Source organism: Hemiscyllium ocellatum, chromosome 21 (assembly GCF_020745735.1).
Source record: "Hemiscyllium ocellatum isolate sHemOce1 chromosome 21, sHemOce1.pat.X.cur, whole genome shotgun sequence".
NCBI classification, from domain to species: Eukaryota; Metazoa; Chordata; class Chondrichthyes; order Orectolobiformes; family Hemiscylliidae; genus Hemiscyllium; species Hemiscyllium ocellatum.
The window spans coordinates 56,016,083-56,030,040 of NC_083421.1; the positions used below are offsets into that span (position 1 = coordinate 56,016,083).

A 13,958-nucleotide genomic window follows, 5' to 3' on the forward strand; every position below is an offset into this window, starting at 1 on the left:
TCGTATCCACTAGTAGGAGAGACTAGAACATGGGACACAGTCTCAGAGTGAAAGGACAATCCTTTAGAACAGAAATAAGGAGGCTTTTCTTCAGCCAGAGGGTGGAGAAGCTGTGGTACCCATTGCCACAGAAGGTGGCAGAGGCCAAGTAACTGAATGTATTTAAGACTGAGATAGATAGATTCTTGATTAGTAAGGCGATCAAGGGTTATGGGGAGAAGGCAGGAGAATGGGGTTGAGAAACTCATCAGCCATGATCCAATGATGGAGCAGACTCAATGGGCTGACTGGCCAAAATCTGCTCCCATGTCTCAAGGTCTTATGGTACTGAGAGGAATTGAAAGTGTAGATGCTGAGGGATTCTTTCTGCTGGCCGGGAAATCTAGAACACTGAAGCATGGGCCTATGATAAAGGCCTGATCTTTTTGGGGTGAGGTAAGGAGAAATGACTTCACTCAGAGGTTTCTGACTCCATGGAATACACTCTTTCAAAGGATGGTGACTGATACATTGTGGATCCGACCGCTGGGAAGAGCTGTTATCAACCCACCCCGCTTCCCTGTCTTTTTAAATTAAGATGTTCAAAAAAATTAGACACCTCCTGGTGGAACACCATAACAGAAACCAAATCAAATAGTCAATGTAAGTATACCACCCCTAACATCATGTGTTCTTGACTTATTAAACAGCCTTATATAGCCTAATCAAATGCCTTTTGGAAATCCATTACATCACACGTATTGGATCTCCTCTGTCTAACCTGCTTGTCACCTCCGCAAAGAATTCCAATTAATTTGTTCAGCAAAGGTTTTGCTTTGTGCACCCATTCAGACTTTGTTTGGTTATATTATCCATTTCTAAATGCTCTGTTATTATATCCATTATAACAGACTCTTGTATTTTTCCAACGACAGATGTTAAGCTAACTGGCTTATTCTCACCTGTTTTACATCTTTTTTTGAATGAGGGTGTTATATCGGTAGTTTTCCAGTTCTCTGGGACTTTTTCCAGATCCAAAGATTCCAGTGTATCCAATATTTCTGAAAACACCTCTTTAAAGTCCCAGGATTTAACTCATTACATCCAGGGGATTTATGACCATTAGCCCCGTTAGTCTCACCAATATCTTTTCTCTATTGATAGTTATTATGTTTAAGTACCACCCCCATTCAACTCCCTTCAGTTGCTTAATTATGAAACATTTTTGGAACGCTATTTATGTCCTTTATACTTTACATTTGTTACAATTGACTCCCACCCACGTCTCTGACTTCAGAAACACAAGCCATTTTACAGTCCTCGCATGATGTGCCTTTGTCAGACTTGGATGGTCTTTGGTTTGAGGAAGGTTAACCTTGACTCTGAAATCCTGGAGACTGTTTCACCACTTGGATGTCCTTTGCAGAGGATGTCATCCCCATGAAACCCAAAAGCTGCTCCAATATGTTACCTGCAAGGCACTTAATCCCCTGAATGGCCTTCTCAGAGGAACTCTTCCCTGCTGTCTCAGGTAATGGTCTTTTAATCTCATGGATGTCCCACAATGGAAGATAGCTCTGCTGTTTTCTTCCTCACAGTATCCAGGATGTTCAAAGCAGGCAATTTCCTCCTTTGGACGCTTTCCTGGACCTGTAGACATTGGTCTAGTTTCCACTGTCACATGAAGCTTATCTCCATTTTGTTCAATCAAACCCTGCTTCTCCATTCTTGATGTTGAAAGTATGTAAGTTCCCTACTTCAATGTGTTGAGTAAGTTACATGATGACATTCAAGTGGGTTGTACTGGTCATTCTTGCTCTCAATCTTTGCTTCTTGTGGTAAGCTTTGTTGATTTTTGTCTCATGATCTACCTTCAGCGATTATAGGAATAAGAAACATTTTCATCCAGTCTGCAGCTTCCCACCTGTTGACAGATTGAAACAGCTCTCTGATGTTAACATAGAATCCATTGAGATTATCTTTCTTCCTTTTGGGTTGGACTATGAGTCCAGGAAGATGAATGAAATCTTCTCCTGGCTGCTCCTAAATTGGCTGGTCGACAACGGTTTATTTCTGAACGTTGTTCTCTTGGAACTTACAATGATAAGGATGTTGAGGTCGAGGCGTGTGTGAGGTTCGACATTGAGAAGATGCACATGTACATTTTCAACGTCCCTATGCGGTTTGTGTTGCAGCATTATTTGGATGTCTTTAATTAGGAGTTATTCTACCTGGACCTTGTTGCTTCATCTCCATGGGCTGTAACTATTGTTTCTCCAGCCAGTGTCTGCTCTCACAGGGAGTGACACTTGCTTAAAATTAATGAGTTGCTCATGGACATAAACGACGTCAAACTCAGCTCAAGTAAATCAATCATTTCCCCTCTGAAAGCCTCTGGCATCTTCTCAGGTGGGTGGAAAATCTTATTCACAGCTTTGTCGAGTAAACATTTCTCTTCCTGCTGCTCTGAAACTGTTTCCTACTTCTGCACATCTTCTGGAAGTGACGTGGAGAAGCGCCAAGCCTACACAAAGTTACAGCTGCTCCACTCTTTCTGGATTAGTTAAGACCATAAGAACATAAAATATGGGAGCAAAATTAGGCCATTCGGCCCATCAAATTTGCTCCACCATTCAAACATGGTTGATATGTTTCTCAACCCCATTCTCCTGTCTTCTCCCATGTCTCTTGATCCCATTACTAATCAAGAACCCATCTACCTCTTTCTTAAATACTCACAATAACTTAGCCTCCACAGCCTCCTGCAGAAATGAGTTCCATAGATTTGTCTCTCTCTCTACCTTAAGAAATTCCTTATCTCAGTTCTAAAGGATCAATCCTTCACTCTCAGTTAAGAGGCAAGGAAGAGGCAGGTTAAGCCTACACTTACTTTGAGTTTTGAAGAATGGGAGGTGATCTTATTGAGTTGTAAAATCTTGAGGGGAGTAGATAGGGGAAACATTTCAAAGGTGTTTCCTCGTGTGTGGTCAGATTAGAACAAAGGGACATAGTTTAAGAAGAAGAGGTCTCCTTTTTAAGACTGAGATGAGGAGATTGTGTTTTCTCTCAGTTTGCTATTGGAGTGTGGAATTCTCTTTTGCAGAAGGTAGGGGTAGCTGGGTCTTCAAGTGTATTCAAGGCTGAACCAGACAGATTTAATTAGAATCCAGGAGAGTGGGACTGAAACCACACCCAGGTCAGCCACAATCTAACTGAGTGGCGGAACAGGCCCAAAGGGCCAAGTGACCTCATCCTGCTCAGGGATTTATGTCCAAGCCTCGTTTGCAATCTATATCTGAGTTACAGTGACAGCTGCCAGGTAGCTAGCTCCCTCCCTGCCCTTGGCAAGTGTCACCATTTGTTACAGTGTACAATGCTGCTGCTGCCTGTAGCTACTCCCCTGGAGCTCTCCTATGTATTCCTCACCAGCTACCATAATTTGCGTTACTCTATGGACTTGCTCACCTCTGTTACAACATTTAGAGACTGATGCACATATGCTTCACTCCAAACTGGTTGGATTCAAGACTGGAGTCTGCACACCTGAGTAAGACACAGAGTACTCACCTGCTCCTCAAATGTAAACGCCTGGCTGATCTCCTTGGGAAACCCATCCACGATGAAACCTTTTGCACCCTGGTGCTTCATAAACTGATGCTTCAGCTCCTCAATAGCTGTTTCCTGTTGGAAAATGAGGAAAGTTATATTTTAAAGTACTTGGCAGCTTTCTGGGTTTGGGAGGGGGTGTGGGCAGAGGAGAGGGGGTGGATGGAGATGTAGAAATGGTTCCCTCGCTGTGACTTCCAGCAGTTCTGACCCAGCTTTCCCACACAGCTTTCCCATTCCTGTTCTGAATATTGGCTGATACCAGATTTTCAATGAGAATTCCCCATCCAGTCACTCATGCGAAGATGGGTGGGTGCAGGGATGATGACATTTTAAAAGGTAAACTACATAACATGACAGTATGTAATGCGTAGTCCCATGTCAAACACTAAAACCATTAGACAGAGGAGCAGAATTAGGCCATTCAGCCCATCAAGTCTGCTTCATGACTGATCTGATAACCCTCAACTCCACTTTCCTGCCTTTTTCCTACAACCTTGGAATTTCCCCAACCGATTAATAATCTGCCTATCTCAGTCTTGAATATGCATTTGATGTACAACCTCTGCAAAGTAGTTTCCAGATTCACCACTCTCTGAGAGAACATGCACTCTCCTTCGCTGCCTTAAATGGCGACCCCTTACTTTGAGATTGTGTCCTCCATTGACAGAGCAAAGCAGCAGTCCCCACAAACCAAGGAACTTCTCCATAGCCTCCCAGTTACCTCTGTATTTTTCTCTATTCTTTCCAGTAATGTGGGTATTGCTGTTAAAACTAGCACTTATTACCCTTGAACTGAATGGCTTTCCTCAGTGAGAAGCTATTAAGAGTCAGCCACATTGCTGTGGGTCTGGAGTCACATGTAGGCCAGACCAGGTAAGGATGGTGGATTTCTTTCCCTTAAGGACATCAGTGAACTAGATGGGTTTAATGACAATTAATGGTAGTTTCCTGGTCACCATCATGGCAATTACTGAATTCCATCAGTTACTGAACTGGGATCTTAAGCCAGGTCCTCACATTCTTGGCCTCTAGATGATAAATCCTATGGTATTCCTACTTTTTCTTTTTCCATTATTCAGTCATGATGGCATCTCTGGCTAGACCTGCATTTATTGCCCATCCCTAATTGTCCAGAGGGCAGTAAAGTGTCAGCCACATTGCTGTGGGTCTGGAGTCACATGTAGGCCAGACCAGGTAAGGAAGCCAGTGTTCCTTCCCTAAAGTAAAGGTGATGGGTTTTTCTGACAATGGATTCATGGTCATCATTAGATTCTTAATTCCAGGTATTTATTGAATTCAAATTCCACCATCTGCCATGGCGAGATTCAAACCCAGGTCCCCAGAATGTTACCTGGATCTCTGGATTAACAGTTCAGCGATAATCCCACTAGGCCATGGCCTCCCCACTGTGCCACTGTCTCTCTACTACTGTCCATAAATGAAGAACCTACATTGACCAAGCCTTGCAGTACAATTAGCACATTTGTATTAAACAGAGGAATGCAACAAACATTATCTGCTCCATTCAGGAAGGAGAACAGACCCATCCCGGAGCAATCTCAAAGTAACAGTCCATCAGTAAAAGAGGGAAGCACCACACGTTATGAAAACTAAATTCTTTTAGTTTTCTGCCACTTTCTTCAGAGGGCAGTAACCTCCAAAGGTTGAGGATTTAAGTCTTCCCTGAGATGCTTCAGCACTATACCAAGGCTGATAGCACAATGCGGAGGGAGGGCTGCACCGCTGTGGGTACCATCTTTTGGAACGGATGTAAAACCAAGACTCCTCTAAGTTAACAATATCTTGAGAAAAACAGAAAAATACACCCCTGAGTCCTGGCCAGTATTTAACCGTAAACCAACATCACATGAAAGCGCAGGGATTGATAATTAGCTCATCACTGTCGAAAGGAGTATAAACTGGTTGTTGTACTTCCCCACATTAAAATAGGAACCATTCTCCAAAACTATTCCAGTGGCTGCAAAGCACTTTGGGACATTCTGAGATCATGAATAGCGCTATGGGAATGCAAGAATGCTTTTACCTGCATTTTAAACCATAGACTGCCTTCCCTGAGGAGACATTAAATCAACATTGCTGTCACAAGGCCATCCTCAGCTCAACAATTAAACAATCACGATTGGAATCATTTCCCTTTCCTGTTTCAGTACCCAGTCTGCTTTAGAACGGTTTGGTATGGATTGGTATTGGTTCAGGTTCCTTACTGGAGGTGCCAACTCGCCATTGGCAATGATCTGTGCGATGAGCTCCCACTTGCGGTCGCTTGGCGCATGGTGCAGCATCTGTCGACGTAAGATCTCTCCCACCGAAACGGATTCAAATCCATACCGTCCAGCCATCTTGGCAGTCTGTGTTCCCTTCCCACTCCCAGGACCACCTGCGGACGGGCAGAATTCAAAACAGTTTAGTAACAGCGAATCAAAACAGAAAGAACTGTGGATGCTGTAAGTCAGAAACAAGAACAGAAATCGCTGGAAAAGCTCCGCAGGTCTGCCAGCATCTGTGCAGAGAAATCAGAATTAACGCTTAGGGTCCAGGTTAGGTTTGGATTCTGAGGAAGGGTCACTTGACCTGAAATGTTAACTCTGATTTCTGTTCACAGATGCCGGCAGACCTGCTGAGCTTTTCCAGCAACTTCTGCTTTTTGTAGCTTAAGAAGAGCACGGGTCATTCTGCTAGAACATGTGTTTCATTAACGCAAATTCGCTACAATGCGATTGATGATGTGAAGACACTGTCTCTCAAGCATGGACTTTTAAAACGTGTGTTGGCTGCAACCCAATTACAGTGCCAACAGTTGAAGCGCTGGTTCTAAGGTGTGAATTTTCTAATAACATGGGGGTGCACAAGAATGCAACAATCATGTTATAGAAGTACTACCTGTATCTGAAACGATGCAAACTGGTCAATGTGTGGCTAAAGTGTTGACAGGGGAACTGTGGGCAGGGAAGGGGAAAAGATGGGGAAGTGGAAGAGCAGATGGAACAGGGACCAATATTCCCATAATGCTAAAGGTGGAGTGTTCCATGGATACCACTCTGACCATGAAGAAATAATATATGGCCCAGAGGTGGGCTGGGAGCTGATGTTGTCCCCAGGCACCCATTAGCCTCATTTTCTACACTAAAACACTGTATGAAAGTACTTTAATGCTTGTGAAACACTTCGGGACATTTTGAGGTTGCAAAGGATGCTATCTAAATGGACGTTTGTCCTCTCACTTATCACACAAATATAAATATAGAACAGTCATTGCCTTGTTCTTCACTCCTGACACTGTGTCAGAGGCAGGCTCTAAACATTCACTTCTTAAGTCAAGCTGACAAGTGAGTGGACTCCAGCAGGGTTGAAAAACAGAGGACAAGGTGGGTCATCAAGAACAGGTTAGCTCTCGCCAAGCATGGGATTTAAGTGACTGTAGATCGTACGAGGAAATGGGGAGGGAGCATCTATTTCACTAAACTTTAACCTTCACCTTTTTAAACCTAATAACCTATCCCATCTCTTTATCTTTCATTGACCATCTTTCCCGATGTTCATACCTGTCCATGAAGCTTTCAACTCCATGAGTAGAAAGAGAGAAGGAGTGGGAAGAGAGGAGAAGAAGAGAACAAGAAGAGGAGAGAAAATTTGAGAGAGAAGGAGAAGGGATGAGAGTCATAGAGTCACACAGCATGGAAGTAGACCCTTCAGTCAAAACAGTCCATGCTGACCATACTCCCAATCTAAACCAGTCCCACCTGCCTGCTCCAGGCCCATTTCCCTCCAAAACTTTCCTATTCATGTACATAGGAGAGAAAAAGAAAGGAAGAGAAGACGAGAAAAGAGGGAGAGAGGAAGCAAAGAAGAGAACGTAGACGAGAAGGAGAAGGAATGAGAGAGGAAAAGTGGAAGAGAAGAAAAAAGATGAAGAGAAGGAGAGGAGAGGGGAGTGGAGAAGGGAAAGACGAGAGAAAGGGGAAGAGAAAAGGAGGGCAAAGCAGAGACGAAGCTGAAAATGTGTTGCTGGTTAAAACACAGCAGGTTAGGCAGCATCCAAGGAATAGGAAATTCGACGTTTCGGGCATAAGCCCTTCATCAGGAAGGACTTATGCCCGAAACGTCGAATTTCCTATTCCTTGGATGCTGCCTAACCTGCTGTGCTTTAACCAGCAACACATTTTCAGCTGTGATCTCCAGCATCTGCAGACCTCATTTTTTATCCAAAGCAGAGACGAAGGCTGGCCATCAGATTCAGAGAAATTCTGCACCTAAACGTGTGCTGTTTTAGTTCTCCGTCGGCTTTCAGTAAAGCTCCAGTTTGAAGCTGTCCAGCTGGAGGGAAGGGGGAGTCACGGCCTCTTTAATGCCCCATGCTCGAGGGGGTGAAGGTCACCCACCCTGAGCCCAGTCTGTTCCTGCTGGTGGTGCACACGCAGTGAAATTAAAATTGAGGTTCAAGTGCAGAAAGCTTCAGAGCAGGAGTCTGACTGCACCAGGAGCTGTGTAAGCAACAAACTGCAAGAGTGTAAATGGGGGTCTATTTAACCACATCTCACTGACGACACAGGATAGAGAGTGAAGGTCAGGAGACCTCAGTCTAACACAATACTGTTCACACTGTAGGAGGGCTCACTAGGGTCGGATTGATTGATTTGATGTTTTCACATCAGGTCATACAGCATGGAAACAGACCCTTCGGTCCATCCACTCCATGCCGACCATATTCCCAAACTAAATATCCCTCCAAACCTTTCCTATTCATGTACTTATCCAAATGCCTTTTAAACGTTGTAACTGTGCCTGTATCCTCCACTTAATGTTGTTTTGCATGTTGTTCAAGCCATTTGCATGATCCCTCTATGTAGAGGTTGTCTCATAAGCAAAGGCTAAACAGGTTGGGACACTACTCACTGCAAGGATGGGAGGTGATCTCATTGAAACATATCGGATTCTTAAGGGGCTTGACAGAGTAAATGCTGAGAAGACATTCCCCCCAAAGGGGAGGGTCTAGGGCCAGAGGGCGTGGTCTCATATAAAGGGGGTGCCAATTTAAGACTGAGGTGAAGAGGAATTTCTTCGCCAAGAGGGTTTGGAGTCTTTGGAACTCCTTGCTCCAGAGAGCTGAGGGGGCAGAGTCCTAGTGCACATTTATAGATAGACTCTTGGTCAATGAAGGAGTCAAAGGTTAGGAGGAAAAGGACAGAAATGTGGGATGTGAGGAGTGTCGGTTCTCCCATGATCCTATAGAATGGTGCAGCAGGCTTAAGGGGCCGAATGGCCTACATTTGTTCCTATTTCTTATGGGCTTATTATAGTCTAACATGATGTCTTGCTTTGACTGAGATGCAGTCTTACTACACCTGTCTCCAAGGTGACCAGGCCTATTTCTAATTGGTCGAAAGACGAAGCCTCTTATTTGGTTAGTTGTATGAAATCGTATGTCGAAGAGTGTGGTGCTGGAAAAGCTCAGCCAGTCAGGCAGCGTCCAAGGAGCGGGAGAATCGACGTTTCAAACATAACCTCTTCATCACATAACCATCCTTCAACCATCCACAGCTCGAGTCTCTGACTCACTCCACCTTGATCTGTGTCACCCCTCTACCCCTCCCTGCAACAACACAGCTCGCCCCTTTCCCGTTTTGAGAGGTGGGGTGCCTGTGACATTGACCTTTCATCTGGATTTCTGAATAAATTTCTGCAGCAAAATGAAAAGCGTTAAGAGTAGCTCACAAATTATCCTTCCTGTGTGGAGTCACGCCGGCAGAGTGACAGCACAGAGCTACTGTCTATTTGAGAGTCAGCTCATGGAACACTCTAACACCTTTATCCATGCAAGGTGCAGCCATCACCTCCTCCTGATCTGACAGGATTCGACTGAGTGTTGGCAAACGTAGCAATTTGTGTTTATATCACACCTTTAATGTAGTAAGATGTCTCAAAGTGCACCTTAGGAGCATACTTGTAATACTGAGAAGGTTTAGCCCTGTTATATATCACAGTGACACAGAATATGACAGAAATGGATGTCTACAGAAATGAATGGGCTTTCAGTGAGTTAAAGTTCCACCCAAAGGCTCTGCATTTGGCAGGCAACTAATTCACTCGATGAGTCCTACCTGATCACATCTCACTGCTGTGCACAGTTTCTGCATCATATTCATGATACTGATGAAACATTTGCTCATGTGTCCACTTGTTTTTTTTTAAATATCAATGATTTTTCTTTTCCCAGCAAGTTCAAAAAGGCTGAACCAATCTTTCCCTGGCAGTGAGAGACTTTATACCAGGCATATCCCAGATACCAAGTGAACTACCTTGATTTTTAGAGATTATGGCCTAATATTATTACTCAACTATTATTTCAGAGACTCAGATAATGTTCTGGGGACCTGGGTTCACTATGGCAGATGGTGGAATTTGAATTCAACAAAAATTTGGAATTAAGAGTCTAGTGATGACCATGAAACCATTATTCAATGTTGGGAAAACCCATCTGGCTCACTAACATCCTTTCAGGATGAAAGTTGCCACCCTTTACCTGGTCTGGTCCAGACTCACAGCCAGGTGGTTAACTCTTAATTGCCCAGTCAGAGATGGCACCAAATGCCAAACTAGCCAGTCAACCCCAAATCCCAAATCAAGTTCCTCTAGCGCCTACTTTTCACTCACTGGAGGAAGTGAGGTTCCCACTCTTTAGAAATAGAAGTGGACACTTCACCTTGAGGTAATAGAAATGAAGGAACCTACATTTCCTGCCCTCAAGACTTCCCATTACAGACAATGAAGTGTCTTTGAAGTCACTGGCACAGTGTAGAGACACAACATTTCATTTATGAACAGTAAGCTTTCAACAACATTAATCAATAAATTTAAATCATTCAAAGGCATTTTCCAAAACCTGCAACCTCTCCCATCTATAAAGGCAGGAGATACCTTCACCTGAAAATTTCCTTCCCAATCGCTCACCACCCTGACTTGGAAATAGGTTGCTGTTCCTTTAGTGTCACTGGGTCAAAATTCTGAAATTCTCTCCCTAGGTACCCTCACACCCCAGGGACTGCAACTGTTCGAGAAAGCTGCTCACTACCAGCCTCTCAAGAATAATTAAGGATGTGTGACAATTGGTGGCCAGACACATTCCATGAATGAATGAAGAAAAGGAACAGAAAATAATATTTCAGGTATTGAGCAGGAGACTCAGGGAGAACTGTTCTGCTTTTAATTCCACTTTAGAAATCAGACCAGCCTTCATTTAATGTCTCATTTGATGCAAATTACCTTTAACAATGCAGCATTCTGGAAATACAGTATTACAGGCCTAGCATTTGCACAGCAGTTACTGGAATAGAACATGAACACACAGGGGAAGACTGGGCTGAGGGAAAAAGGAGACTGGAGTAGGGTTGGATTGAAGTGAGGACAACTGAAATCCACACCAAAGTCTGCCAGTTAGCACATAATATCCTGAAACAACTAACAGTACTCTGGACAGAGCAGAGTTAACATTAGACAGGTTAATGTCCAAGGGAGGACAGTTGAGGTAATAAAACGTGGGGTTAATTAACATGGAATCGGACATCTATCAGGAGAGTTAATGAGCGAGAGAGTAATGCAGGGGTCACTTACCAATGACAAAAATAATGCATGGCCTGGCCTTGGTTCGGTCAAACACATCATATTCTTGAATTAGCCCAGATGATTCCGTCATATCAGAGTCACTTTCAATTGAAAACTGAGCTTGGATTGGAGGCAGGCGGTCATAGCGACGATAAGGAGCAACGCTTGGTTCTAAAAGAAGAAAGGTGCAAAAAAACACCAAGGACACGTCAGATATTATGTCTGACTTTATTCCACACACTTCCTTGGAACCCTTGGTACGATTCCAGGTGGATCAGGTACAAATGGAAATGGAATCCTGGGTAAATATCTCAACATCGCCTTCCCCCCATTTCCTCTCTGTCTTGCCTGAAGGAGAGTCTTAGAGATTTTGCAACATGGAGAAAGGCCCTTGGGCCCATTGTGTCTGAAGGATGATGGCTTTCATCCTGAAAGGATGTTAGTGAGGATCGAGAATCTGTCTATCCTAATCCCATCTCCCACACTCGGCCCATTGCTTCATATGCTATGGAGTTCAAGTGCTCACCTAAATACTTTTTAAATGTCAGGCACCTTTCTGCCTTGACCACCCTTTCAGGCAGTGAGCTCTGTCATCCACCACCCCCTTGGGAAAACTACTGTTTCTCAAAATCCTTCTAAACATTTTGCTCCATACCTTCAATCTGTGTTCCCTGGTTACTGGCAATCCCCGCCCCTCCCGCCCCTCCACCCCACCCCCACCCCCACTAAGGCAAAACATTTCTCCCTACGTATCCTGCCTATGACTTTGTACACCTCTACCAGAGTTCCATTCAATCCTCTCAGTCTATTGAGTCTCTCTTCATAGTTGAATGGCTCTAGGCCAGGTTACATCCTGGGGAATGAACCTCCTCTGACGCTCTCCAGTCAGCTGACCAGTTCGTCTGATTGGCGTAAGGTCTTTTTTGAACCTCACATTCACGTGACTATTATCTTTGTACAGAAGGTCATGAGGTGGCAAAAAGGAGACTACTCAGCCCAATGCGTCCATGCTGGTCCTCCATAGAGCATTCCAGTTAGTACCATTCCCCTGATCTCGCCCCAGTTTATTTTCCACACATGCCCATCTAATTTCTCTCTGCCTTCAATCCCATCATGGCCAGAATTAGAATCACTTTACAGACAGAAGATGGCCATTCAGTCCACGGAGTTTACGCCAGCTCCCCATAGAGTAATCCAGTCCATCCCACTTCCCTGCTCAATTCCCCGAGCCCCTGCAGTAATATTTCCTTCCAATGCCCACTAATTTCCTTTCAAAACCATTGATTTTGCCCGCTTCGACCCTCCTCATGGGCAGTTAGGTCATTACCACCACACATCCTCCTCAGGCCCCCTCACGACCCCTCATACCCCTGACCCAAAACTGTAAATCTGTGCCCCCACTCCACCCCTGTACCATCAGTGAAAGGGGGCAGCTTTTCTTTATGGGGGTGGGGAGGGGTGTGTGGGACCGGCTTGCTCAGTTAGTCGGAAGGCTGGTTTGCCGTGCAAATGATGCCAACTGCCTGGGTTCAGTTCCCACACCAGTTAACGTTCCTCTCCTTCTCAACCTCTCCCGTCGTCTGAGGTAGGATGACCCTCAGGTTAAAGCACCGCCTGTAGTCTCTCTCCCTCACTAACGAGAGAAGAGTCCATCACCTGGTAAGACAATGGTGGCCTTAATAACCTTGTAGAAAGCCATGATGAGCTGAAACAACAAGACAGATGATGGCATCACTGGTAAGAATAGCATCTATAGTCCAGAGGGCAGTTAAGAGTCAACCACATTACTGTGGGTCTGGAGTCACATGTAAGCCCAATCAGGTAACGATGGCAGTTTCCTTACTTAAAGACATTAGTAAAACAAAGAAGAGCAGCACTTAAGACTGTTAATAGTAGGGTCCTGGGTGGTGTTGTCAAATAGAGAGACCCAGGGGTTCCGGTACATAGTCCTTGAAAGTTGCATCACATTGACAGGAGGCACACTTGCTTTCATTGCTCAGACCATTGAGTATAGGAGTTGGGATGTCATGTTGAGGTTTACAGGACATTGGTGAGGCCACGTTTGGAGTATTGTGTACAGTTTTGGTCACCCTGTTAGAGGAAGAATATTATTCAGCTGGAGAGGATTCAGCAAAGATTTACCAGGATGTTGCCGAGAATGGAGGGTTTAAATTATAAAGGAGAGAATGAATAGGCTGGGACTTTTATCACCAGAGAGTGGGAGGCCGTGTGGTGACCTTATAGAGGTTTATAAAATCAGGAGGGGCATATATACAGTGAATAGCAAAGGTCTTTTTCGTGGAGTGGGGGAGTTTAAAACTAGACGGCATAGGTTTAGGGTAAAAGGGGAAAGGTTTAAAAGGGACCTGAGGGCAACCTTTCACACAGAGGGTAGTGCGTGCATGGAATGAGCTACCAGAGGAAGTGATAGATGCAGATAAGGTTACAATATTTAAAGGACATTTGGACAGGCATATGAATAGGAACATTTAGAGAGATACAGGCCAAACACAGGCAAGTAGACTAGTTTAGTTCAGGAAACTTGGTCAGCATGGATGAGCTGGACCGAAGGGTCTGTTTCCATGCTCTGACGTCTGTCAGGTCTCCCATTAACTTCCTCTCCTCCAGAGTAGTCAGCCTGGATTGCCTCAAGGGGGAGATGGCTTTCCCATTGCACAGTGAGGCTGGTGTGTCACAGCTATCCAGCTGGCTGCCAATCAAAGTGAGGGGAAGCCCTTCATGAAATGGTA

At 44.5% G+C, this 13,958-nt stretch overlaps 1 protein-coding gene across 3 annotated transcripts in view; it reads right to left on the minus strand.

The window, feature by feature from the left end:
• The window catches only part of LOC132825896 (adenylate kinase isoenzyme 1-like), a 165,317-nt gene that overhangs the window by 117,598 nt on the left and 33,761 nt on the right, over nucleotides 1-13,958 (minus strand). For all 3 annotated transcript variants that reach the window (XM_060841510.1, XM_060841512.1, XM_060841511.1), the window contains 3 exons: nucleotides 11,218-11,379; nucleotides 5,814-5,986; nucleotides 3,547-3,660 (listed from right to left, as the gene is read on the minus strand). In XM_060841510.1, coding sequence (XP_060697493.1) covers nucleotides 3,547-3,660; nucleotides 5,814-5,986; nucleotides 11,218-11,379 — 449 coding nt within the window. The remainder of the gene's footprint in view (nucleotides 1-3,546; nucleotides 3,661-5,813; nucleotides 5,987-11,217; nucleotides 11,380-13,958) is intronic.